The sequence below is a fragment of the Opisthocomus hoazin genome, chromosome 4, assembly GCF_030867145.1.
Source record: "Opisthocomus hoazin isolate bOpiHoa1 chromosome 4, bOpiHoa1.hap1, whole genome shotgun sequence".
In the NCBI taxonomy this organism is placed as follows: Eukaryota; Metazoa; Chordata; class Aves; order Opisthocomiformes; family Opisthocomidae; genus Opisthocomus; species Opisthocomus hoazin.
This window is the reverse complement of record NC_134417.1, coordinates 911848-939212: the sequence shown is the minus strand read 5'-3', so window position 1 is coordinate 939212 and position 27365 is coordinate 911848. Positions and strand designations below refer to the sequence as shown.

General features: G+C 42.3%; 1 protein-coding gene across 3 annotated transcripts in view; it reads right to left on the bottom strand.

The window, feature by feature from the left end:
• The window catches only part of PIK3CB (phosphatidylinositol-4,5-bisphosphate 3-kinase catalytic subunit beta), a 290809-nt gene that overhangs the window by 34747 nt on the left and 228697 nt on the right, over positions 1–27365 (bottom strand). For all 3 annotated transcript variants that reach the window (XM_075417523.1, XM_075417524.1, XM_075417525.1), the window contains 6 exons: positions 22615–22734; positions 7734–7919; positions 5998–6223; positions 4117–4340; positions 1176–1358; positions 743–913 (listed from right to left, as the gene is read on the bottom strand). In XM_075417523.1, coding sequence (XP_075273638.1) covers positions 743–913; positions 1176–1358; positions 4117–4340; positions 5998–6223; positions 7734–7886 — 957 coding nt within the window. In that variant the 5' untranslated portion in view covers positions 7887–7919; positions 22615–22734. The remainder of the gene's footprint in view (positions 1–742; positions 914–1175; positions 1359–4116; positions 4341–5997; positions 6224–7733; positions 7920–22614; positions 22735–27365) is intronic.

The following is a 27365-nucleotide window of genomic DNA, read 5'->3' as shown; positions in this document are numbered from 1 at the left end:
AAAAATGAATTGGTTATCATAACTACAAAAGCATACAAAATGCCCTAAAGGGAAAAAATTTAGCACAAACACTCAGCTGAAAAGGGGGTAGGGAGGGTGAGAGAAAATACCTTGAGCACTGCTTGCTGACAATTGCCAATAACCCTTCCGAGGCAGTGTTCCTTCTGAATGCACACAGAGTGCACGACAGAGCAAGCCTGGCCACGCCTCTGCTGTAACTGTGCTGTAAGGCCCTAAGCTTCGCAGGAAAGGAAGCACCATACTAAAAGAAAAGCTTGATGTGTATTACCGCAAATGTTGCCACCGCTGAAGTGGCAACACCACACAAGATATCTGGGCTAACCCAAGAGATCACAGACCACTGCTGCCCAAGCTAGTGGAGCCCACATGATATGTGGAAGCTGGAGAATCCAGGCTCTCTGCACTAACTGCTCTAGTTGCTGGTAACAGATTACTACCCACTCTTCTGGGTTGTGATTAAAGGTAGAATCAATCAGAACGGAAAGGAGATGGTGCGGGAGGAGTAGGATGGATGAGGCGAGGGAAGGTAAGACGTGTCCAAGAAGCCTCAAGGTCTGTCATTTCTCCTGTCAACTTTCTCACAAGCAACCTGAGGCTCCGAGCAGACCCACGTGACCTACACTGGAAAACAGCGATAGCAGCACAAATCCCAAGCATTGTGATTCACATTCCACGAGTCACTGTTCCTTCTGGGCGTTAGATATTCTCCACATCAACTTACAGTTGTTGTTCTTGTTTTTTTTGGTGGCAGAGGAAGAGGAAGGTTGGATGATTTTCGGTTTATGGCAGCTTCTATGGCAATCATCTCCTGCTCGCACATTTTCTTTATGGTGCAACACTCAACTAGAGTCAGCTGAGGAAGAGTCCTGCTCATCACACAGTTGCGTATATACTAAAAGCCCATGGAAAACAGTTGTTATCAGCTAGCAGACTATTTCTACAGCAACTTTAAAATCAGAAAAACAAATAATATATTACAAAGATACAAAGGAAATGTGTGCATGTCTTTTACAAATGGAGAGGGTTGCAGATGTGAGGAGGAAGCGTATTACTGTTCAGCATAGCTGATCACCCAACGGCACGGGGAAGCAGGGTCAAATTCTGGCCATGGCACCAGAGAACTGTTACAGTGAGTTCCAGAGAGCTTTATGTACCTGAAACTGAATTAATGGGTGATCACCAAAAACATATTCCAGCCTTCCGCTAACTTGCAGCACATAGTCAGCAGGATCAACTTCCTCATCTTCTTTACCATGGATAGTCAAACGTTTTCGGATTGCCAGCTCATTCAGCTTAATGGGATTCATGTTAGGAGACACCTGAAAACTAAACACATCCTGACGAAACACAAACAGGAACACTGAATGTGAAACTTGTCAGTCAGACGTACAAGGCTTAAATCCCAGCACATGCAGTAAAATCGGTGGAAATACTTCACTGTTAAAAACAGTCGAATACACAGTTACTGTCTACATCTTCAGTGCAATCAGAGCAACAGTCATCCTAAACGCTGCAAAATGGTTAGCTGCCATTTAGGGTAGCGGAAGTACTTTTAAGAACACAGAATTTATCTAATTGATTCAACGGTGATTTGAAGACTCCTAGATGAGGATATTGATCTAGAAGCTTGTATTTTAGAACGTGAATGAGGCAGACAACAATGTACGCATACATTTCAAGGTACTTCACAGTACTAGGTGTGTTAATTTGTCTTCTTTCTGGCCACTAGCAAGTCACCCTCTCTCTAGGTACCACTGTACTCAGAAGAAAAAGAAAACTTCAAGTAGTAAAGCAGAAAAAACGTTAATGTAATTTACGTACAAAAGCACCAACTTATTTGGAGGAGTGCAGAAAAGGGGTAGCAGCCAATCATAGAATCATCAAGGTTGGAAAAGACCTCTAAGACCATGAAGTCCAACTAACACATGTAGCATTCGGAATACTGCATGGAAAGACTTCATTTTCACAGAAAATTTTTAATCAAACAAACCTTTAGAGGTCATCTACATATTTCCAAAGTATCTCTAATTTTGATGCATTCTAAAAAAGTAACGGTAAGAAGTTACTTTTTTAAATTAAAAAAAAGGTTTAAATTCATTTAAAGTTCCTAATGTAAAAGGTCTTCTGTGAAATCTTTCATTTCTTTTAATCCACCACATTACACTCTGCACACGCGTACTTGCAAAGGTTGATTCAACGAGCTCTGGTTTTTCATTTTGATTTTTTTTTTTTTTAAATTTATTTACACACACTCCTGAAGATGTAAGTATTCTAAAAGCAGCTATTTACAAATGTGAAGTGTTGTCTGGCTCACATTCTTTCCTGTGCTTTATTTGTATCGAAGTTTACTGGTAAGAAGCCAAGCTGCCCTAATGGAAAAATCTAACTCTGTAAAGTCAGGCAAAACTAGTTTTGTACTTTCTCAGTTTCTGCATGGTTCACAATAGCTTCCCCCTTTCAGAAAGCTGCCAAACCGTGAAGGCTTCCTTCTCCTATCATAACTGGCCGTGGGTTTAACAGGGAATGACACTTTTTCTCCCCAGGAAGCTGGTGCTCTACAATGGCTGCCTTACTTCCAAACTGCAGGTCTTTACACGTCTGTCACAGAAATGGGGATCAGCCTCTTTCTCTTGCTCCACAGAGAAACCGATAGCTTTTACAGCTCACCCACACATTCTAGACAAAAAGTATTTTAATACTCCTTTCTCTCAATCTTTCAGCGCTCCTACCGAAAGGACACAACAGTCCCCATACCTTCCAACTTCATTCTCCTGAGATGACACTAGTACTTAGTGCAAGTAGTGAAGTCTGGAACAAAGTTTACTGCTCTAAACAGCAGCTCAGAATTGAACTGTTAATAGCTTTGAAGGTCAGAACTGGCAGCAGAAGCATTCGAAACATTTGAGGTGTCAGCAGCCTAAGCTATTGCAGTGGCAGGCAAATGCATTCTTCACCAGCATGAACTTTTGCACTGCTTTTGTGCTGTTATCATATGCATACATATACACACAATTATAATCAAATGCTTACAAACACAGAGATATCCTCACTCCTGAATGACTACAAGTCCTGTACTAGGCCGAAGAGGACTGGAAAAGGTGTTTGTCTTAAAAACACCTATGCATCCAACATCACCTAGTGTAACTGATGACCAAGTTCAGTATTCACCTGCGCATTTAGCATTTCCAGAGTCAGGTATGATTGTACCTTTTTTTTTTTTTTTTTTTTAAGTTAAAAAAGATAGTATCAGAAATAATATAGTTTTGTAAATAAAATCAGATACTTATTTTTTAATGATTCAGCTATCACCTGGGTCAAAATGGACACCAAATATAGCCCAATATATCTACACACATGCGAAGTTTTAAGGTTTCCAATGCTGATCCCTCACTATTATCCAAAAGAACACAATGCAAAAATGAGTAATGGGAATGCTGGACTCAAGCAGAATCACAGCAACATCAACATCAAAGAACTGAAGCTACATCATTTTAGGTGGAAACTAAATGAGTTCTTGTCTTAAAAATAAGCTATGGATTTCTTAGCTGAAACAAAAAGGTAACTGTCTCAGCTAGTGTTTTATTTGTCTATATCTATGCCTAGCACAGGGAATACTAGTTGCTCATTTTTAAATGTATTGCTCAATATAATTAGCAGATTAACGCCAAAGGTGTTCAACAGTGAATCACACACACAGAGAAGTGTGCTGAATGCAGTGCCTCCCAACTCACCGGCATCTCCTGAGCCTAAATTGGATTGCTAGTGAAGCAACACAGTAACAGTTGGCCAAGAAGTGTCCCGACAACTCTGAACTGTTTTCTGTTTAAATGAATATGAAATAATATAGAATATACAAGTTGTACATCTTGACTTCAGAAGTAGAACTGTAATTTGACTTTAGAAGTTCAGTTCCCAACTGTAGGTTCACGTCCTCACTTGCTTTCAAGAGTCAAGGATCCTGGTGGAAGAATTTGCATTTTAAAGCAAACACTATAATGTTAGTATTCTATTTTATTTACATCCTTGATCAATCACATGCTAATTCAGCTTGGGATCAAGAACAGTACATGAAACGTGATGAACAACCATTCCTACCTGGCAGTTGTCAAAATGAACAGCCACTACAAGATTCCCACTGTAGAGTTTATCCTGGAAGCTCTCGGGGATAACAGGTTCCTGTTCGGGTGGGTAAGTGTGCTTCAGCCAGTCCATCCAGGAGAGACCCACAAGTGACTGAATCTTTTCCTCACTGATTCTCCGCATTTTAACTCGGAAGTCATTCACTTCAGGATCTTGTAAGGCATCGAACTCATGGAGACCTGAAACAATTCAAGAATGCAAAAGCATACATGCCTGTAGCAATAGTGCCCACGTGTTTAGTCTCCCACTCAAACATTTATTATCTTTAAGTTAAGGTTACGTAAGCAGTTGTCTTCAGACATGCTATCCAAAATGGGTGCTCAAAAGCGAGCTGGGTTCTACGTCGTCCTGTACATCAGTGGACTTCCAAAGTTAGCTGCACAATTCCCATGCAACCTGGCATGAGAGTTTAGTGTCAGCAGCAAGAACCAATGCCTCTCTTAGGTACTATTGAACAGAAAAGCAACCTCACCCTGAGCTGAAGACAGTTTGGAAAGTTTTAAGTCTCTCCTCATGAGAGCAAATGCAAAGAAAGCACAGCAAATGCATCACAAAGACCACAGAGTGGAAGAAGTGTTTGCAACCTTTTGGGTTTTTATCACACAGAAAGATGACATCATCTTTTTTATTTTGTTTATAAGACAAAAAAGAAGGATAGTGCGACTGTAAATAGACAAATTTATTCTTGAATTTTCCTTGTGATTAAAACCTTCTCTCAAGTCAAAATGACAGGACTGAAATTTCATCCAGCCCAAGACCAGTAAAGTTCCTTTTCCAAAATATGTAAAGAGGGAATACACAGCGGAGAGTCCACACAGATGTGATTCTTCGGTACTTCAGGAAGCACAGGGCCTGCAAGCGTTTCTTTCTTTTCTCCTGCACTTTGAAGGACATTGTCCAAATTACACAAAGCACTGAATACCTTTTGAGAATAAAACACTAACTTTAGAACCTTCGACAGGAACACGTTTTTTCTGCTGCCGAGGTACAGAACGGGGGCTGCGTAAGGACGGATCTTGCACAGCTATAATAAGCAAAATATTCCATCAAAGAACGTGAATCTCTCCGAACCTGTCCGAATCTGTCCGAATGGTTAAACTGGCTAACTGTTTCCATTGTCAGCTTTAAGGAACAGGCAGGCAGTGTGCTGCTGAAATCTAAACAAAACCTGCAGTCTTATTTTATAAAAGAGCTAACAATGGTTCATTGTTTTAAACCAAGAGGTATGACCTCACACGACCCTGTCAATCTTGATTGTATAACCAAGCAGAGTAGATTTAAAAGCTGAAAATTCTGAAATAACATCAAGAACAAGTTACTGTGAAACTTTTAAAAATAGCTTTTCATTGTTTGCTGAAAATCAGTGCCACAACTGAGAGCAAAACTAAGAATCATACTGTTGGGCAACTCAGAAACCGTGTATAACAAAACCGTAAGAATTTCCACCTCCTTCTGTGTCACCAGTTTGCTGTTAGGCTATTTATGATAACATTTTTTAGGGATTATGCTTTCCTTCACTTCGTAATAATAATATAGATTTTTTTTCCCCTCATCTAGTAAGATAAAATTTGCTCTTGATTGATGTAGTAATAAGATACAGTGCCAAAATACAACACAAGAAAGTAGCTTTCAACAACTTTCAAATGTTTCATCTTGAGTATTCAAATTCTTTTAAACTACATCACTATTAGTTTGAGAAAGGGAAATTCTATCAGGCAAATATGAATCTCTAACTTCTTTTCTTTATTATTTTTCCACTGTTCTCGGCCCAATTAAGACCCTCATACAAAACAAAGTTCACCTTCATTTTCAAAAAAAAAAATTAAATGTAATTACCTTTGCCTATAAGGACACCTATTTTGGAATCCAACTTCTCTCCCGGATCACAATTCCTTGTCACTAGTTTAAGGACAGGAAGAAAGGGTCTAACATCACAAAGTCTCCGTGTTTCATCCTCTAGTTCTTCATGTACAGCAGTCTGATTCACGCATGAGAACATGTAAGAGTCAATCTCCATGAGGAGATGAAAGAGTGGATAGGCATGAGCCTGCTTCCATAACAGCTGCAGAGAAAATAAAGAAGTAAATGAAACCAAACAATAAAGCATGGATGTATCTTACAGCACTAAAGGGAACATTAATTTCCATTTATGTTCCCAAAAGAACTTAAGAGCAACATGTTTTCTAACTTAGTTCATTTTTATCCCTATATACCATTATATATTTACTTTGTCTTGTGGTTACTTTTAAGCAGCAACTTGTGTGCATAAGTACACCAGCGGCAAAAGCCACAGCGGGACAGGTACGAGGAGGTGATGAGCGAAGGGCAGCACTAGCCCTCACCCGACGCCTCTCCTGGGACTGGCCCAGTCCAGTCCCCTCGCTGGGAAGTGGCAGGGCTGTGGCTGTCACTGCGGTGACAAAGCACCCACTGATCTGTGAGACAGATGTTCTTGTCCCTGACCAGCGAAACGTCACTCTCCTCCATCCATTCCTACAGCTTCCTAGCAAAACCCTTCTCCCTCAAGACACACCTATACTTACACTTTCTGGTAATTATTGCAATATATAGACAACAAGTTCCAACTATGGAACTAATTCCTGAATAAAAAATTCGCTGCTGTCTGCAGAAGCTTAAATTTATTTCTAAATTACTGGCAGGCCACTAAGACATGCAAGTTGCCCCCAGAACGGTAAATAGCGCTTTACTGAATGGAATACTTGAGTAGCAGCTCACACCTTAAGTAGCACCAATGTATCAACTGATACAAAGAAAATTATTTCTATAAACAAGTGACTACTGTCAGACCAAACAGGCATGAAAAACAATGTACTTCTTTACCAGGCAATGCAAAGGAATGAGAAATCACACTTTATTTTCTTTTAGCAGTTCATTACGCTTTAGCAGCGGATTACTTGATGTTGTAATTCACCCACTACCTAATTCCACAGTAACTTGCCTAAATGCCCGTACATGGCCACTATCTGACGAAAGGTCAGCAGCTTATTATTTAATATCCATGGCTATTTCCTTACATGCTCCCCTTCCTTCGATTTGAGTATTCCCTCACTTTTCAAGTGATGCCCTAACAAGGCACTTGTACACAACCTTTAAGAAATGGCATATATAGATTTTAAAGCATCCATCTTTGGCGTCAATCAAAAGAGCAGGAGCACAATCTGTGACTTCTATATTAAAAATCAAACTAGACACAGCGTCTTCTGTCTGCACACTAATTAGAGAAATGTTAAACCAGTGTACAATGCACTACTGATGTGTTCAGAAGATTTAGATGTAGCAATACAGTATTAATATAGAGCTATTAGAGTAATCTCTGCTGAAGTGTAGCCATCGGCAAGAAGCCATTTCTCCAAACCTTGCCGTGCCCAAAAACATTTCAAACCCCCAGACACATACACATCTTTATCAATCAATCAGTTATGCACATGCCTTCAATACATTATTTTTTATGCCTACTCACATTCGTTACTTGATTTGCCAAGAGGTACATAAATATCAGAAATAGCACTCATTCAAAATATAAGTTAAGTTAACTGGCTATTTGGTATTACCTGTTTAATATGAGATATGGTTGCATCTCGAGGGACATCCAGGTTGATGTAGATTCCAGTGGGCAACAAGAAGTCCACAGATATTGAGCCATCAGCACCAATCTGTGAATCCACTGCCCAGATGTCAAGGCTGTCTGTCACAGCAGGAGGCATTATGGAATCTCAATAATATCATAACCACATGGCCTTCAGGGGAAAAAAAAAAATTAAAATTCAGTATACTTTACCTTCTATAATTAGACACACATTTTAAATCCTTTGGAAAGTTCACATAAGCCTGCCTGTACAGCTCAGCTTGCAAGTCTGCGGTCTCAAATGGCAGTATTACAAACACATAAGCATAGTTTTACTCATTAATTCCATTTAGTACACTAAAAGCACTTGCCTGGTAAAGCACTGTTGTTGAGATGTTACATCATTAAGACAAAGCAATAAGAGAAAAAACTAACTAATTAGAGGTTAGCTGAAACGAAGTTAGAAATTCACTTCAGATTTTCTCCAAAACTATTTACCTCCACAAAATACAACCCAAGCAAACTTCTTGGATGAAGCATGGCAATATTTAATGAGAAAACACAGGATCAATTTCATAATTTTGTTTTTGCAATCTCCTGTCAATTGTCTACAAATGCGGCCAGAATAACATATTCAACTTGAAAGTCTATATTAATAGCAGGAAAGTCACCTTCTATTAGAAAGTGACATTTTCCTCTAAAGACATTTATCTCAATTTGCTTTCACCCTTCTCCTATGAATTCAACCCACTGCGCAAACTACATCCACTGCAGGGCAGGGGGAAACCCTTTGTGTGATCTACTTCAACCGACAACACAGGCTTCCCGATTACTTGGTCCTTCGTATTCCAAGACATTTTTCCTTACTCTTAACACTACCGCTAGTTTTTCTGACCTTCCAAGTCTTCTCTGTTGACTATCACTCTTCTAAAGATGCATTTTCCCTTCAATCACTATTCGCTGAAGTATTTACCTTCCTCTTCATCCAGACGATGCTCTTCAGCTGACAAAGGGATGGAAGTGTTGTAAAACAGCATTATAAAGCACTTCTCCAATAAAGAGAAGTGACCCCCATACCTTTCTAATCCCTGCTGGACATCACCAGATGTGGGAAATCACCACTGGTGAAAACTAAGCCAGAATGTGCAACTTCACCACTATTACAGCTTTCCACTACTTCTACCACTCCTTCCATTTTTTTCCAGACCCCTTCCCTGCCCTGCCATCAGGCCTGTTCTGCTTACCTGAAGGCATTTCCCCTATTACAGCACCAGCAGAAAAAGCAGGATGTAACCAACACACTGGGCTGTTGTCCTTTACACATCACAGAGCAGGTTCAAACAAGCTCATGCGCAAATGGAAGAAAAAAAAAAAAAAACAACAACAGGACAACAGCCTTCTGAAATCCTGTCACTACTGCTGACTACATTGCTAGACAGTCTGACACACAGTATCTTCCCCTTTCAGATACCAGGCAAAATCCATTGTCAAAAGGCAACCCTTTCTACAGGTGCTAAGCATCCAAAGGCATCCCTAGATACAGTACAAGATTGGTCATGCCACTGAATTACAGATAATTATCATGCTGTGCAAATTGCCCAAACGTATATGCTTCCATGGACACAGCTTTTCAATCTCAAAGCACTTTATTACTATTCTTCCCCAAAACAAGCAACTGGGCAATCTTATTATAACACGCTACAGTTGAACCCACCACTAAGTTCCAGGAGACCAGCTACACCATAGCAAGGGTGTTTTGCTCCCCTCCCTCTCCGATTTATCTTTTATCTTTATAGCACAGCTTAGTTTGAGAAAACTCACTCCAACTACTAAATCCAAACTTTACAACATGCAGGAGTTAATGCTCCATTTATAGCAAGTTAAATTTGTTTGATACTCCTATTTCACAGAAATTCAACTCTTTAAAACCAGTAGGCTTTTAAACCAAACAATTCATTGTCATATGCACCATCATCCTTAACTGGCAAGAGCAGCACCGCAGTGGTACTTCAGGAAGCCTCTTTGCAGTGCCTTGCTCGATACAGACAGCCTGCAAACAAAGGAGCAAGCAAGCACAGGGGAAAGCCGAATGTGCCTACCATGGGTAACAGAATATCCCAGCAGCACAAAATTCAGCTACTACAGAAGCATAACTTTTCATTGACAAACTAGCTATTAATGGTCTGTACATATTATAGAAGGCTGCTCAGTGCTAACTTTTACTGATCATCATTGTTAAACAAGTAGTACCATTTAAATTTTCACTCTAAAATATTCACAGTCCATCTCCATCTCGCTCCTCAGTGATGGTTTCTAGCCCTCCAGTTACCGTAAATATATAAAATTGCTCACCTGACATTTGGAAAAATTCAGGAGGTGAAAATTTCCAGGATAGAAAGAGGGTTGGCTAGAAAAAACCAAAATCCCCTAAAGCTTACCAGTCACCAGCGGCATAGCAGGTCCCAAACCCGCAGGGAGCCCAGCCAAATGCTCAAAGCCGCTATTTGGTAGCGCAGCTGTGCTCCTACCAGCCTGCCAGTTCAAAGCTGCCCTGGACAGGAGACACCACACTTCAGTCTCACCTCTAACTGCCATGGAAATACACGGAATAATGCGACCCAAGTCATTTCAAAACCCTTCCATTCAGCCTTCGCAAAGTTGCGAGGATCCACACAACCATGACTGCTGTCAGCACATCTTGTTACCACGCTAAATATGTGGATCACTTAGTATTTTGCTTGTAGTAGACCAAAATATAGTACAATTTTCAGTAAAGGCAAACAAAAAGGCTAACTTTCAGAAAACATAAATACCTAAGAAAAAATATTTTTCCTCAACAAAAGCAACAGTTAGGGAGCTCCTATCATCATCATCATTATTGAATCACAGTTTATCACCATCAGGTCTTCATTCCCCCAAAAATTCACTACACTGCACCAGACTGAATCAAAACAAAAAGAACTGGAGGTAGGGGTGTAGACTGGGTGACAATAACAAATCTGGTATGAAAATATTTTATCTTCATTACCAGATCTTTACAAATCCACCTCTTTATTCATCAGTGGCTGGGGAAAGTTTAGCATGGTGTGTGATCTCCTAAGTTGTCTAAAGGAAAGAAATACAATTTAACCTTGCCATGCAACACAGACTGCACTATTAGAATAACACAGCATCTACCAAAAAAAAAAATCCAGAGAAAATGCATAGGTCCTCATTGCTAACCGGTGTATCTTTAACAGGATACCATGTAAATGGGATATTATCTCTTTTCCTCCATCCAGCTACTTCTACCCAGAAAATCTTGGCTGCAATTTTGTTGTAACTGACAATAGTACTCATAGAAAAATCAGTTGAATTATCTAAAACTAAAGATTTTTCATATTTGGATGGACACACAGTACATTTTCAGTTATTTTCTGTGGTCATCATGGTAAAATAAACTGGTATCACCATCGTAAAGCATTACTTTAGCAGGTAGAGCAGCAAGAAAAACATTAATCAGTTATATATAGTTATTTTGTTAATAATTTCAATTTTAAGGCAGCATAAGATCTTTTCCATCTTTGTCCTCTTTCACATGTTTTTCCACAACATTTGCAATTGTTGAAACCACTTTTATGCATCAACAAGAGCTCAACATGTTCAAAGAAGCAAGACTTCAAAATGCTGTTATGTACCCTATAACCTGGACACACCAACGCACAGAGTTGTGAAGTTCTTGTACAATACATGTTTATAGTTACAGACTTCCAAGAGAGACATCAGAATCTTTTAAAATTCCACTTCCATTTTCAATTAAAAAGGGAAGAGCAATCATCACGCCAATCTGAGCACGCTGGGAAGCTATTCTTGCTTTCAGGCACTTACTATTTCCTTCCTCAAGGAAACAGGTCAGTGTCTTTTGCAGTCAGCACCCAGTTGCGCCCAGCAGCTGACATCACAGGGGTCAAGAGAGAACAAGTATTTATCCAGAGAGTAACACCGACTGCCAACACAAGCCGGCTGTGAGAATGAGTCACAGGCCAAACGGCAGAATGCGTGGTGGCACTAGTGACTAATAGCAGCACATCCAGTCACCCAAACAAAGGCAGCCAGCCATCTGGATGTGGAGCAGTAACACCAGAGACATTTTAAACAACTTCCAGCTAAAGGAAAAAACTAACAGTCAAAATAATAATAAAAAGCTATTTCAGGCTGTTAAACTCATAGCTATTCTTGCCTACTGTCATGGTAAAAATAACTCCTCATATAAAAGAAGGAAGTAATCAAAACCGTACTTAATCTTGGGTACTCAAGTATCTAATCAACAATTACGTGTATTTAATGGCAGCAAAACCCAACAGTAAACGCTTTTCTAAGTCTCAGGTACGTAGTATGGGCAGACAGCATTCAAACCTTCCCATGTAAGGTGTAAATTTTCTCTAAGCCGTGACTTGTGTATTTCAGATTCGTCTATATGTATCTACATACACACACGCTTAATCTCAAAACCATTCAATCTGTATTTTAATATAGCAATGGTTCTGAAAGAGCTGCTTAGACGAATGGAAAGAAATGGAATATAGATTAGCAGAACATCTGCAGAACGAGAAAAAGAGAAAGAAAACACATCTTTGTATTCACTTATTTAACATACACAAACAAGAAGCCCTACACCAAGATTTCTCTAACCCCGACGACTGCCTGTGATTTTTCTATCTCTCCGCACACCTGGCGCGCGCACCAAGCACACTGAGACCACAGCGGAACAGCTCTCGCTCCAAGCTGTCAGTACCTAGGCTGGGAGACCCCACGTCGTGCCGCGACAGTTCTCGTAAGGCAAGCCAAGCGCAGCTGTGTGCCACCCGGCCGGGCTCACTGCCAGCTGGCAGGGAATGCCCACACCCTCCCTCCTGCACCCCTGCGCCGGGCTGCCCAGTTCTGCTCCACGGCCTTGCACCGGCCGCAGCACACCTCAAGTCTTCTCATGAGCCCTTTCAGCTTCTCGTCCAGGTGGAATCAATGCGTAATCTCTTTCACCTTATCACAGAAAGGTCTAAACCGTGCCAGAGCCTCCGAAGGAGGAGAACAGAGGCAGGATCTCCTCTTTTCATCAGCAGCAAGCCTCCAGATTATGTCACTGCACTTCAGGTAACCACGGCCTCAAGACGCAGTTTTACAGCTGGCTAACACCAACAGAAGACCACACGCTCCTTTCTGTCGGCAAGACCGGAGCACTGAGCCAACTGAGATTTTATGTATTTCTCTTCTTTGAAGTTAGTTATCAGCCAAAACAGCTTTCTAAGCAGGCGCATTGCATGAACAGAGAAAGAAGGCGGTGGTAAGCCTCAGCTGGGCACAGGGCAGGACCATCCCTTCTGACAGCAGCCCAGATTTTGAGCAACTTAAGCAACACATGAAATAACACTCTCATTTGCTTTCAACAGGGAGAAAGAATTCCCAAATAAAAGACAATTAGAATCCTAAATGCCTAAAGCAAAATGAGTACTTCACACTAAGACCGTTCCAGCTAGGTAAAAGGGAAGGCAGGAATCTAATGAACCACACAGTAAGTTACGCAGATTTTCATCACTGATGTCTTCCACAAGCATTCACTTGTCTTGACACTGCTTCACCGACAGACCAGGCCGTTTCACTACAGAAGCGATGTAAGCTATTTTTGTCTTCACCACGGATTCCTGCAGAGGGTGAGAATTCCCTCTGTGAAATCAATGGGAAAGTTACCAGATTTAATTTTCTGTCTTTCCTCTGTATTGTGACCTTGATCAGAAGATAATCAGACGCTGTAAGCAGGAGAGACCAGCCAACAGACCACAGTCCCTGAACAGGTATGTGTTCCCAGGTGCAGCTTTCTTCATTGTCGTTCTTGTTCTGTTGTGGGGTTCGGGGGGTGCTGGTTGTTTTTTAAAGGACTTACTATCTCTAGGCAGAGAAAAGAATTTGCACTAGTGCTAAAAGCTGTATTACAGAAGCCAAGAGACCCTGCAGCTTCCTCCCCACCTCCCAAAGAAGTGCCTTTGCTAGTGGCATCTCACCCAAGAGACCACTAGGAAAGCAAAAAGGGAAAAAACGGACGACAAAATAAAAAAGGGCTACCAGAAGCAGGCTGCTGCTTCATTGATTCCTAAAAGGGTTTCAGGAAAGATGACAGTCAAAAGTAAGCTATAGGTATTTTCCTGTGAATTGCAGCCCACTCTGTTTTTTTTTTCCCCTAACCAAAACATGGAACTACAACCATGCGTGCCTGGTGTACACAGGGCAGGTAGAAAAGCAGTTCATAAAAAAAATCTAGGTACCACTTTCAGCAAGTGCCAGTCATCAGAACCACTGGAATGTGACACAATACCAATTAACAAAACCCAGGCATTCAGAACATCCAAGAGTTACAAGATTTATCTTTTAGACTAAAGGATCTAAATGATCAGTAGACTTTCAGAAGCTGTGGTTACAAGTTGGGTTGTGTTCCCTTACTAAGCCATCCACGCAGAAGCTAATCCCTTTTTGCTGAGAAGGCAGGAAAGATCCATTTGTGGCAAACTCAGTTCCATGGCGACTGCTTCAGGACAAGACAGCGCGGAGAGCCCAGGGCCACTCAGCTGCAAAGGCTTCCCACCACTGCGGTAAGAGTTGGCGAACTCAGCTTTACCTGCATCCAGTAGTTAACTTGCTCATGTGAAGTAATCACATTCAGAAGGTGCAAATATCTGACATAAAACACTGCCGACCAAGAAGATACGAAGGACAAAGCGAAGCATGGGAGAGATTCCATAAGGTTATCCTGAAATAAAGAGCTGAACATGCTCAAAGAGAGTGAGCCTGTCTGGAGGCACTGCAAAAAATTAGACATGGAGAAACAATGCAATGAACTTTCCTTTGAAAATAATCTATATTATCAGCAAAAGACTTCAACATTAAAAAGTACTCACAAACCCTCATGAACTGTCATCAACACCCAACGTTAATCTGTGTCAGGCAAGTTCTTCTAAAGCCGACATTTTGAAGAATGCACCAATTATGAAATTTCACACTATGTCATTAAGTTAGAAATTCTCCTTCACTTGTGAACTCGCCACAAATCCCCTCACATTCATCCTTTGAGGTGTATTTTTCTGTTATTAAAAGAACACCAATGTAAAATCCAATGCAATAGTCAATCTATTGTCCTGAAGCATAAGCAAAAAGAATACTGATAAAATACAAGTAAAAGAAGCTGGTAAATATAAACACCCACATAACACAGTGCTAAAGCAAAATTCTGACGCCCTGTTATGTCTTATGGTATTTATTCTCCTGGGCTGCCCCTCACAGCACCAAGAAAATCTAGCCTTCAGACAATTCTTTCGAGGAGATACTACACATCTGAAACGTCACCTATCTGTGAAACGTGGTCACGGGCCCCTCGGGATGAAGCAAGTATGCTACCCAAAAAGGCTGGGGGCGGGGGCAAGAAGAAATCACTTCAATCACTTGTAAATTAAAAAGTCGGTATCCTTAAGAAATAAGTTTCTTTTACACCACCTCTTTCAAACAAGTGTGTATTTTAAGGACACATAAGTATCTACAGCTCTTCAGGTTAAATACAAACCTGGATTTCATTTTCTCGTCACTAAAAACATGAACATTTACATAAAGGACAAATACCAGAAACTAGCTTTTTTGATTATGCAATAACTAAGAACACTCTGCTTCTCCAGATTTTTGCTTTATATAATAAGTTATCACAACTGTTAAGCACTACATTCAAGACGATCCTTGCTGTGATCAATACAGCTGCTTATCTACTGCTTGCTCTGTCATGTGGCAGTCAAGGGGCTAAAAAAAAAAAAAAAGTCTTCCAGCAATGAACGCAGTGGAAAAGGGCCACCCTACCCAGACACACATGAACAGTCTTTAAACAGTATCTTACTGTCCAGAACAGACTAGATGACAATCTGACCACAGTCATTTTCTAGGAAACAGCAGCAGCAGCATATCACACAGTCTAAGTAGAAGAAACACTAAGCACTTACACAACATAATCATTGTAATCATTTTTCTAACTACGTAAACATCTAGTATTATAAAAAGATAAGCAAGCGATAAAGGAAGTATTTGAGACCAAATAAGGGAAAAGAATCTAGCAGCAAATAAAGAAAAGGAATGAGAATATGCAGAAAGGTTTATGTCCTGTGAAACTCTGGAGGCATTTAAAAAAAAAAAAATCAAATAAAAACTCCTCCTTCTTTATATGTGAAAGAATTCTGATTTCTTCTGACGACTCTGAAGTCAAATATATACATTAGATCAGTGCACCAGCTGACGGCTCTGCAGAACTACATCCTCTTCTGTCCCTCAAACCGTCACAGCTTCACAGCCGCCGCCACAGCCTACGAGCTCACCGCTCCAAGACGGCTGCTCGGCAGCCAACGCACTGGCAGCGCACAGCACTCCCATTCTGCTGACTCCCACTGTGCTTACACCAGCGGTCACCCGGTGACTTCAGACACCAGCCCGACCCTCCCACGTTGCTTTGCTCCCTGCACACCGTTCCCCTTACACCTGCAGCCCACCGCGAGGTCACTGAAGCAGCGCTGTGATGCCTTTCCCCCTTCCCGGCCCTGGCCTCGCCAGCCACACAACGGAAAAACACCACCACCAAACCTTGCCAGCCTTCCACCAGCCCAGGGAAGGACCGGCCGTGCCCTCTGACCAACAGGCCCCGTATCCGAAGCAGGGGTGGGGTGGGAACACCCTTGCAGCCCTCCAGCAGCAGTCACAGGGATGAAATCAGGTACAGCCTAGGTTTTGTTTACAAGTTTAACAGGACAAGAAAACGCACCTCTGCGAAGCCGCCCACGTACTACTAAGAACTGTATTTCCTGTTCACTGGACCTCACAGCTCACAGGACCAACAGCAACCCTCTTTTAAAGACGGGACCTAATGCACTGACCATTCGAGTTTATTCTGTACGTTATTTCACACCATGCCACTGCAATTCCTGTTCTAAACAGCGAACCCACTCAGGGTTCTGGCCTTCTGCAGCTGCACAGGTGAATTCCAATCCAAACCGCTTACAAATTTAAAAAGTAAATACAAACAACTTGATTACAAATACAAATGCCTAAATCAGCAAAGCTAACATTTTTCCATGCCAGCAATGTCACGGTTATCTATCCACAACAGCAAAGACTTGAGGAATTCAAGACATCCACAGTGTAGCCTGGGAAGTTATTTTTAAAGATCATGTGATACTATAAATACTTCCCAGCAGTTCAGTTCAACTGCCACATGAGCTGGCCCTGTGGAATGGAAAATTAAGTGTCCATTTAGTCAGGATTCCTCCAGAAATCAGAATAAAAATATCACCATCCAGTTTTCTAAAAGTATCTATGTATAGAAAACATGAAAGGCCTTATTTAAACATCATTGCCTCACAGCACTCAGGCTGGGACCAAGAGTGGGCTCTCAGCTATTCAAGTCTAGATTCGCTCATTCTGCTTGTGAAATATAGATAATTTTCCACTAACAGAGAATTTATTTTTTTTTCCCATGATCCCTGACTATTTTGCCTGTTCCTCTTCTGTAGCTTTATTCCTCTGCTGTACCCGTAGCATTACGCGCTAAGTTTCAAAAATGGAAGCCAGGATTTTAAAGTCACAATGAATGGAACTTCTACTTCGATACTAATGCCTCTAAATAAAAGAGGCCCAATTTTCAATCAATGCCGAGCACCTGAATTTGCAACTGACTTCAACATGACTTAGAGATATGAAAAAAACGCAACATGTTAACTGGTTTCAAATGAAAATTTAATTTAATTTTAAGCAACTTGATTTAAACAGATGGTTATCTTAGATTACCTCTGGTCATTCCTTCTTAGGGAAATTATGCTATGATTCAATGAAAGCGTGATTGTAAAACTTACAGCTAGTGAGACTATTGTCTTCAGAAAAAATCCCCTGCAAAAGAAGTCTACAGGTAGAGCACACCACGATTACAATGGTATTCCAGACTTGGAAGACTTCTCAGAACTGGTTTGCACAATGAGTATAAAATGAGATTCTTACTCCTCATTACTTTACCCTCAGGCAAGTAAACACAGTTCCTTCTCTCTCCAAAGACTGTTCACGATGAACCAAACAAACGAATGAAAACCAAAGTCCCAGGCCTCTGACAGACTTCATGCAATTTGCAGGCAGCACAGCATTCAGAACGAACACAAAACATAACAGTAACATAACAGCTTCTCACAGCTAATCCACGACTATCCTTTGCTGTATCTTGAAATAACTATATACTTACATTAGAACAGATACACAAAAATAAGGAGTTTCAGGCCATCTTTTCGTACTGTACAGTTAAAGTGAGGTGCAGGGAGAAGAACAACTCCTTTCACATTTAAACGCTATTGTTTGTCCTCAGAAGCATTTGATCACTAGATCACAGAGAAGCCGAGGCTGCTCTAAGCAAACGTCCCCTTTCAGCTCCCTCGAATCCAGCTCTGCACGGTTAAGATGGGAGGCAATGTAAAGAAATGGAAGAAAAGAGCAGATTAGAAAAGCACTGTTGTGTAAGTAACAGTTAATTTGACACCTTGACCAACAGAGTCAGGGACACAAGAAGGAGGCAAGCTCAAACACAGCAAAAAGCCCAGCCAAATAATTCAGTATTCTATGTCAGCTGGGCTGTGAGGATGTATCTGGTACATCCACCTTCAGGACAATTTGTAACTGCTCTCGGATATTTTGGTAAGCTTTAAACAGCAGCAGGCAAAGAGGGACCTGACGTGAAGACCAATGCATTCCGTAGAGAACGCTCCAGGATAGTAAGACGAGACTAAAGGTTCGGGAGAAGGTTAGACCTGGTTAGTTCACACCATAAATAACTTGCTTTTGATAATCCAGATCACTGTAGATATTTTATGTACCAGGGGAGGGTTAGCAGGAAATGTCAGGATATGTTGAGTTCTAATATTAGAAAGAGATTCTACTAAACATTTAAATGATGGGATGCACACACGGATATTGCAAACAACAACAACAAAATCCAGCTTACCAAAAAAAGTGAATGGAGCTGGCACAAGGGAAGAAAGAACTGGACAGTCAGACTTAAGCGGAAAGGAGAAGAATGCGCTGAACCTTAACCCAGAGCAACAGGCGAGTCAGGCAGTTTCCTACAAAGCTGAGTAACTGCTTGTGCCAGCAAGTGAAGATGCAAACAGAAGCAAGACGAGCGGTGGGAGAAGAGTGACAGCCTCTTCCAGCCCCAGGTCTGGCTTGCCACTTTACAGTTCTTCAGCTCATTACAAAAAATGCAGATAAAACTACAGCCTAAATGTCTGGCTTTGTAACAGCCCAAGCTATTATTCCAAAGACTATACAATGTGTCTGTCACGAAACTGAAAAGATGCATTAATAATCTGGAGTTGTGCTTTTATTGATTTATTGTACTAAGTAAACTGTAGCGTCCCCGCCCCCCCATTGCTATTCAAGAACTGTACAAGAATTCTTAACAATCTAACAAAAAAACTAGGAAATATTAAATCAGTGTTAGCTCTGCTCTCCAGTATTTTCTCGCTTGTTCTGCCACTCAGAGTAATTATTTCTTCCACTGTAAACACGGAGGAAAGGAGGAGTAAACATTCCACATACAAGACATTTAAATATATAAATTGTTAATATTTCCTCTCCTTTTGAATTGCACAACTGGACCTAGACCATCAAATTTCACCAGCAGCCAACTGTTTCCATCAGCTATTAAAATGTCACGTCCCTAAATTATGAGCTAGATGACTTTCTACTACAAAAATTTTTAAGACCAGAAATCGAGGTTTTCCTATATATAGATACCTCTTCACAGAGGGACTAAAAGATTTGCTTTTCAATTACTTCTGATATTTCAATCAAAACCTCTAGGAAACAGGGTTACTCCCCAGCAGACAGACTGTAAGCATCTAGAAAGAGAGGTAAAAAAAGTGAAATAATTAAAAACAGTGGAAAATTAAACAGGAGTGAAATTTTGCCCTAAAAGGAGGGCACACAGACCAAAACACAGCTATCACATAAGCAGACTATGCTTAAGTCTTACATACAGAGATGTCATGGGTACTAAAAGTTAGAATGAAGACAAAAAGAAAAAAAAAAAAAAAAAGGAAAAGAAAATAAGGAAATAATAAAAAAAATTACGTGCTTCACCAGACTAGATATTCTTACTGATCGGGTCAGCTTCTTACACAGAGTAATCTGGTCTGGATTTCTGCAGTTAGTCCTCTTCCAACACCAGATTCAATGTGTGCGTGTGTGTGTGTCCCCCAGAGTCAGAGGTGGCTGTTCACAGACGCTTGTTCTATGAGCAGGACTGTTACAAGCACTGAAAGAACTCCAACTGTTCCAGTCTAATGCAATACATCTGCGTGTATTCTATGCATCGCTTTCGTTACACCTCTTTATAAAGACAATTTGCACTGTAACACTGTGTGGTAGAAAAGAATAATCCTAAAAATCACACACAATCAATACTTTTGTCACAAAGCCAATGGTAATAAGGCCAAAAGCAGTCCTGGCCACTGATCATGAGGACCACAAGTAATTGAGATTACCCAGGAGCCACAGAGCCATTCGGGTCGCAAGGGAGCTCCGAGAGCCTCCCGGTCCCAAGAGGCGTCCCCGCGCTGCAGCCACAGCGCGCTGCCGGGAGTTCGCACAGTCAATCCTGACAGTCTCTGCGGACGGGGGCTCCGCAGCCCCCCGCAACCAGCCCAGTGCTCCACCACCGGCCAGGCGCTCCAAACGCGCTCAGCGCACCGGCAGCCCCCGACGCCGCTGCCGCCGGCACCGAGCAGGGGTCCCTCTGCTGCAGGGGGTGGGGGGTGTCCCTCTGCCGTGGGGGTCCCTCTGCCTGCTTTTAAGACTTCATGAGAACCTCACCTGGCTTTTTATCTGTGCACTCAGACATTACTCAGGCTTTATTCTCATGGTTTTAGTACTTCAGTGAAGGATTCCAATTGCAAAACACTTTGTGATGACTGAAATCTGTACAAACATACAGAAATGTCCATATCGAAACAAAGAAAAAAGGGTTCAAAAATATTTCCCCAAAAAGGTCAAGTTAGAATCAACTTTAGGTCATAAAATCTGAATTCTCTAAGACCCTTTAAGAGGGGGAGCAGAAACACAAGCTTATTTGCTGCTAAACACATGAGCGAGTTTTGTGCTGCTATAAGCCTGTATACAATGATTTTAAATGACTAAAGCTGTCTCCAGTGGACGTTTTTCATTTCATTTGTTCAGAGAGCTCAGTTGCAACTTTATTGCCCACCTGTTTTGGTAACTTGATTATCAGAGCCAAGAATTAACTTGTCAAAGTAAGAATGTAAGCAGCAAATAGGTATTATTTTATTTGGACATGGTGGCAGGTGCCTGTAATTTCTACTGTGTTGTCTAGCAAGTCACCAATTCATACAACGCAGTTTCTGAAAGCTTCAGAGGTCAGAATTCAAGTATCAGGGGCTACAAGAACTTTCCGTGAGTGTTTACTGGCCACTTGACACATGGCCCAGATCAGGAACTGATAAAAATTCACATGTGCTGACTTAAAATTGTAGCATTTGCTTCCAGTACTGACAGAAAGGGAACTAGCACGCACATCAACCTCTTGACACCCATGTTTAACTGACATTTTGTAATTATTTATTAGCTGCCCTTAAAAAAAAAAAGTTATCAATCCAAATGCGTTATTCTGCCAGTTAAAAACACTTTGGAAAAAATACCAAGTAGGAAAAGGTTAGATTGCCTAACTAGGTACCACAGACATTTTTCTACCCAAATTATGACACCCTGTACACATCCCCTTTTAAAGAAGAAGCCAAGAAGCGTCATTTCCTCTTAGCAATATGCCAAAATACACTTCTTGTTAACTAAAACCACTTTCCACCCTCTTTCATTTCTAAGGGCCAGACATTTTTCATTCCTAACTATGCATTTCAAGTGTATTTCCAATGACTCCTGCAGAATTGCATTCACATACCCCATAGCACAAGTAAAATCTGCATCAGACAGGAAATGATGCCGATTTTTCCCAGTTTCCAACCTCTACAAGAATGTGTTTAAACATCTTGCAATCTGATCCAAAGAAGGCAACATTAAAATGATAACATTTCCCACCTCGCACAAGTGAAGCACACCAAAAGGAAGAATTATACTGTATCAGTATATAAATGTTTTGGTATCTAGCACCAAAAGGTGTAATCTACAGTCCCTGAGTTAGGTAGTCAAGCTTCTTGTATCATAAACGAGACACACATCTCAGCCTAGAATTCACAAAAGCTAGAAGTTAACTAGAAACAGTGAAGAAAAGATGTACCCGAGATCCATAAATGGAAGACTTACGCTAGTTTGATGGATGATGGAACTGCAATACAAGACAAATACCGAAATACTGACAACACAAACATCAACGTCACACAGAGAGTGCCAGGAGTGGAAAGTTACAGCCGAAAAAACAATTACATTTTCAAATTCCCTGGAAGATACAGGCAGAGCTTTAACTTCTGGCAGCAGTTTGGGGATTATATGAAATTACATCTACACCAGGTCACTTCCTGCTCAAAAGCATAGCTAGAATACACAGGAGCCAAGAGAAAAATCTGAAGGCCATCTAAATTTCACAAGCTACAATTGCTTCCAAGATGGGAGATGCTTCAATAAGAGTCCAAAAGAGTGTCCATTACCAGTGGATCAACTGAAACCAGTATGGAGTCACTGATATTTTTTTTTTAATGCAACTGTAACAGAGTTAAATACAATAACAGCCTAATAACCATGTTACTGACATTACAAGGGGGGGGAGGAACCCCAAATGCACCAAAACCAACAACTGTAATACTTACTCCAGAGAACCTGTTCCTGTTTCAGTCTGACTGCGCAGCGAAGACACTTTTATTAAACATCGCTTTCTTACTATTACCCGTGTTTCCTTGGAAGGTTCCACAAGATGACCTAAATGCGACCTAAAAAAAAACAAACGACAACGTAATTAGCCAAATGAGAAAACCAGCAATTTATAGTCGGTTTAATAGATCCATAAACTTTTTTGTGCAGAAATATCTAATTAACCATACATTTTCATTCTCTTCAAAAACTACAGTACCATATCCACCTTACAGAGTCTAACAATTAAATCAATGTCAAATCCTCAAACGTTAGGTTACCAGAAAGCAAAAGGGAAAGGAAAAAATACATAGAAGATGCCATTTACTCTAACAAATATGGGTATCTTAATCACGAATTACATCGAAATATTTTTTAGCTGCTACAAATATTTTTACAGTTTTGTACGCTCAATTTGGATGAGATCAACAGACATCCATCACCATTAAAGACAAAAGACAGGGAAACAGAGTTGCCTTCACTCTCCTAGCCACATCTTCTCTTCTACAGTTTGCTGCAAGTTGTTTTTTATACTTAAAAAAAAAAGATTAAAAACCCACACAATGTCATCTGCATGGATGCATGGAGCATGTGAATTGATGACACAAATGATCCCATCCTCCTATTCGTATTTCAACTTGTGAAACAGCAGCAGAAAGGTTCAACGGGTCTCTTACCAACACCCTGTCGACGTACAGGACAAACTGTCTCCACAGAGCCAAGCCACCATCTCCATTAAGCTCTACCTTGCAAACCAGGCTCTCAGCAAAGCGAAATAAACAAAAATATTTAACCCCCCCCGAGAACAAAGCACTGCTATCAGCTTGCATTGATATTATCTACAGGTTTGTAGGCCAAGCCACAAAACACAAGTCATGTAACTACACTCCTCCTCCCATAAACAATTCTTTTCTAAACCACACTGAGAGGTCCACACTGCGCTCGCAGGAACTCAACACGGTGCAGCCATCAGAGAGAGGGCTGTCGCTCCCTCTCGCACGCAGAGCAGAACCTCTCCAGAGGTCAGCACGTACAGCACTGTGAAACAACTTAGATTGCTTCATTCAGTGGCTTTGAGGGAAAAATAGTTGCTGCCCCATCTGCTTAAGTCTGAACTGCTCCATGCCCAGCCTTGTGGTACATAAAGCTGTGCACTAGTCCAGAAACTGTTCATCATTAAAGCCTAGGAGCCTACCGCAGGCAACAGCCAAACGGGAAGACTAAAGAAAAATGAAGGCAGCCTTCCACAATTTCAGCATTGTCAGGACAAAGGAACAGTGTGAATCTTCTTATAACCAACACTACGTACCAGTCTGGCGTTCACGTTTATAGCCATGCCAGTATTTGCGTTTATGGAGTCATAAAAACCAGAATCCAAAGCTAGCGGCCAGAAGGCCGCGGCGTGGGAGGGGGTGTGAAGTGCATCATGCTGGCAATAGAAGGCAGCCACTCCTTCCAGACCTTCCCCCTGAGGAAGCCATCTTTCATGATCTGTGGCCCCTCAAAGGGGGGACACAGTGTAACTCTGAAGGATATAAACTGGGGCAGAAGTGGGTTGCTATTTTAACTAAAAACTGGATATCCCAGCCTTCTAGAGGTCTCTGGCTGACTAGTCACGTGATAAATCAGATGGTGGGAGCCTAACACACTTTGATGGGAAACCTACCAGCACCAGCGTAGCAAAGAACGGTGTTTTGAAATTGCACATGTGCCACTGCTGGTATACACAACACACACTCACCCTAACAACCACCACCGCTTCCACAGAGGCTGGCAAACCACGGAGAAGCCTCCCAAACGCAATGCGGGAATCACAGGCAGAATGCACAGTGCTAGTTTTCTAGTACCAGCACCGATACACTGGAAAAAACTGTGACCTTATTCCTTCCCTATACCATCCTACCTACCCATTTTATTAAGTTCATAAACGGGAACAATGTGTAACACAGATATGTTGTCAGAAATATTGACTAAGGATGCATTTAGAAAAAAAGAAAACCAAACAAGGCTGGCACTAAAACAGATAAAATACAGTTTATGAAATAACTCAAGTACCAGAAGAAAAAGCAGTCAGTCATATTAGTGCTGCAATTTCTGCTCCAAGCCTCCTTCTGTCTCCTTCTTTCCTTTCTCTTCGCACCACACAGTGTAAACTGTGACCTGAGATGGCCGCTCAGCTCCCACCGTGCTTCAAATGCCAGCCAAGACTGGCAAACTGACAGCAACCGACGAGGAGAAGGCTGAGGTACTCAGAAAGTTCTTTGCCTCAGTCCTCACTGGCAGTCCCTCTGCCCGCCGCCAAGATGGGGACTGGGGGAGCGACGTCCTCCTGCTGCAGAAGATCAGGTGCGTGATCACCTGAGGAACCTGCACATAGACAAGTCTGTGGGGCCTGACGAGATGCATCCAGAGTCTGGAGGGAATGTAGCTGCCAAGCCACTCTCCACAATATTTGAAAAGTCATGGCAGTCTGGTGAAGTCCCTGCTGACTGGAAAAAGGGAAACACTGCACCCATTTGTAAAGAGGGCAGAAAGGAGGACCCCGGGAACTACCGACCTGTCAGCCTCACCTCTGTGCCTGGGGAGATCATGGAACAGATCCTCCTATACGCTATGCTCAGGCACATGGAGGACAGGGAGGTGATTCAAGACAGCCAGCACAGCTTCACCAAGGGCAAGCCCTGCCTGACCAACCTAGTGGCCTTCTGTGATGGCAGCCCAGTCCAGCGGACAAGCGAAGAGCTATGGGTGTGATCTATCTGGGCTTCTGTAAGGCCTTTGACACGGTCTGCCCATGGGTCAGGGCAATCCCAAGCACAAATACAGGCTGGGTGGAGAACGGATTGAGAGCAGCCCTGAGGAGAAGGACCTGGGGGTGCTGGTTGACAAGAAGCTCAGCATGACCCGGCAGCGTCTGCTGGCAGCCCGGAAGGCCAACCGTGCCCTGGGCTGCATCCCCAGCAGCGTGGGCACAGGGCGAGGGAGGGGATTCTGCCCCTCTGCCCCGCTCTGCTGAGACCCCCCGGCAGTCCTGCGTCCAGCTCCGGAGCCCTCAGCACAGGACAGAGCTGGAGCTGTGTGAGCGGGGCCAGAGGAGGCCCCAGCAACGATCCGAGGGCTGGAACCCCTCTGCTGGGAGGAGAGGCTGGGAGAGCTGGGGCTGTTCAGCCTGGGGAAGAGAAGGCTGCGGGGAGACCTCACTGCAGCCTTCCAGTACTTATAGAGGGCTTACAAGAAAGATGGGGACAGGCTTTGTAGCAGGGCCTGTTGTGACAGGACAAGGGGTAATGGTTTTAAACTAAAAGAGGGGAGATTTAGACTAGATATAAGGAAGAAATTCTTCACTCTGAGGGTGGTAAGGCCCTGGCCCAGGCTGCCCAGAGAAGCTGTGGCTGCCCCCTCCCTGGCAGGGTCCAAGGCCAGGCTGGACGGGGCTCTGAGCACCCTGGGCTGGTGGAAGGGGTCCCTGCCCGTGGCAGGGGGGTGGGAACGAGATGGTATGGTCCCTTCCAACCCAAACCACGCTGTGATTCTATGAAATCATTCCCATCTCAGACAGTCAATATCCTACACTGTATTCACCTTTAAGACCCTGGTAAGGAAAGGAGAGCTAATACTCCTTTATTCAAAATTTGGTGAGAAATAAAAGGAACATGTATTAGCACAGTGGTCAGTACGCTGGCATCCAATCTGGGCGTTAGGCACATGCATAAAGCCCTCAAAATATTTAGGGTCCATAAATTGTGCACATTCAGCAAGCTGGCACATTATGAATAACTCCTGTCACAGTTTACCAATTCCTGTGCCCTCCACAGTCTCTCGCTTGCTAGATTTCTGCTCGCTTCCCTACAGCTCTGTCCTTTTTCCCCTCTATTCTCACCGTAGTTTGCATCTCCACTTCAATTCAGACATGACATTGACAACAGGCTTCCTGCTGGTCTTCTGCAACCAACTGTACACAGGATAGCCAGAGAATGGCTCACCCTCCAGACCTTCAAACCTTCCCAATGCATACAGACAAACTACTCGCTGCCTACACTCAGCATTAGAAACTAATCCTTCATTACAGGATGACAGTGTGCAGCTTTATCTAGCTAACCAACCTCGCTCATTTTTCAGACCAGCAGCACAGAGGTTATGAGAGATGGTTATCAGTGTAACTGCAGATCACATCATGGTCAACTTTTCATATGCCAGTACAGTTTCTACCTTCAAAGCATGAGTGGAAAATTTGTCAAAGGCTAGTGACTATACTACCTAACAGACCAAGGTGCAAACTCTGCTGGCTTTTAAACTACCGTAAGCAGCGAGTGAGAACTCCTGCTACACAAGAAACAGGCAAGCATGATCTCTCCAAACAGAGCAGAGATCAGAAAGACTCGAAGCAACTGCCTCAAGCAGCAAACACAAACTGGACTCTGACGAGCACACACCTTTTCCCCACTGCACCTCTGGGGAATGTGGGAAGAACAGAACTGTCACCGGGACATTACCAGCGGGGCCTCCACTGACCATGAGCTCAGCCAAAAACACAGCACAAAACCACCTTCGGCACGTGCCCTTGCGTCCACACCCACCCCACTTCTACAGAAAGTGCTGCCAGGGACTTCACAGAAATCCTGCTCCATTCCAGTTTGCAACTTCTGTCTGAGAAGCTGTACTTCACAAAATAATCATTCTTGTAAATCCTTTCATTACACCCTTATTACGT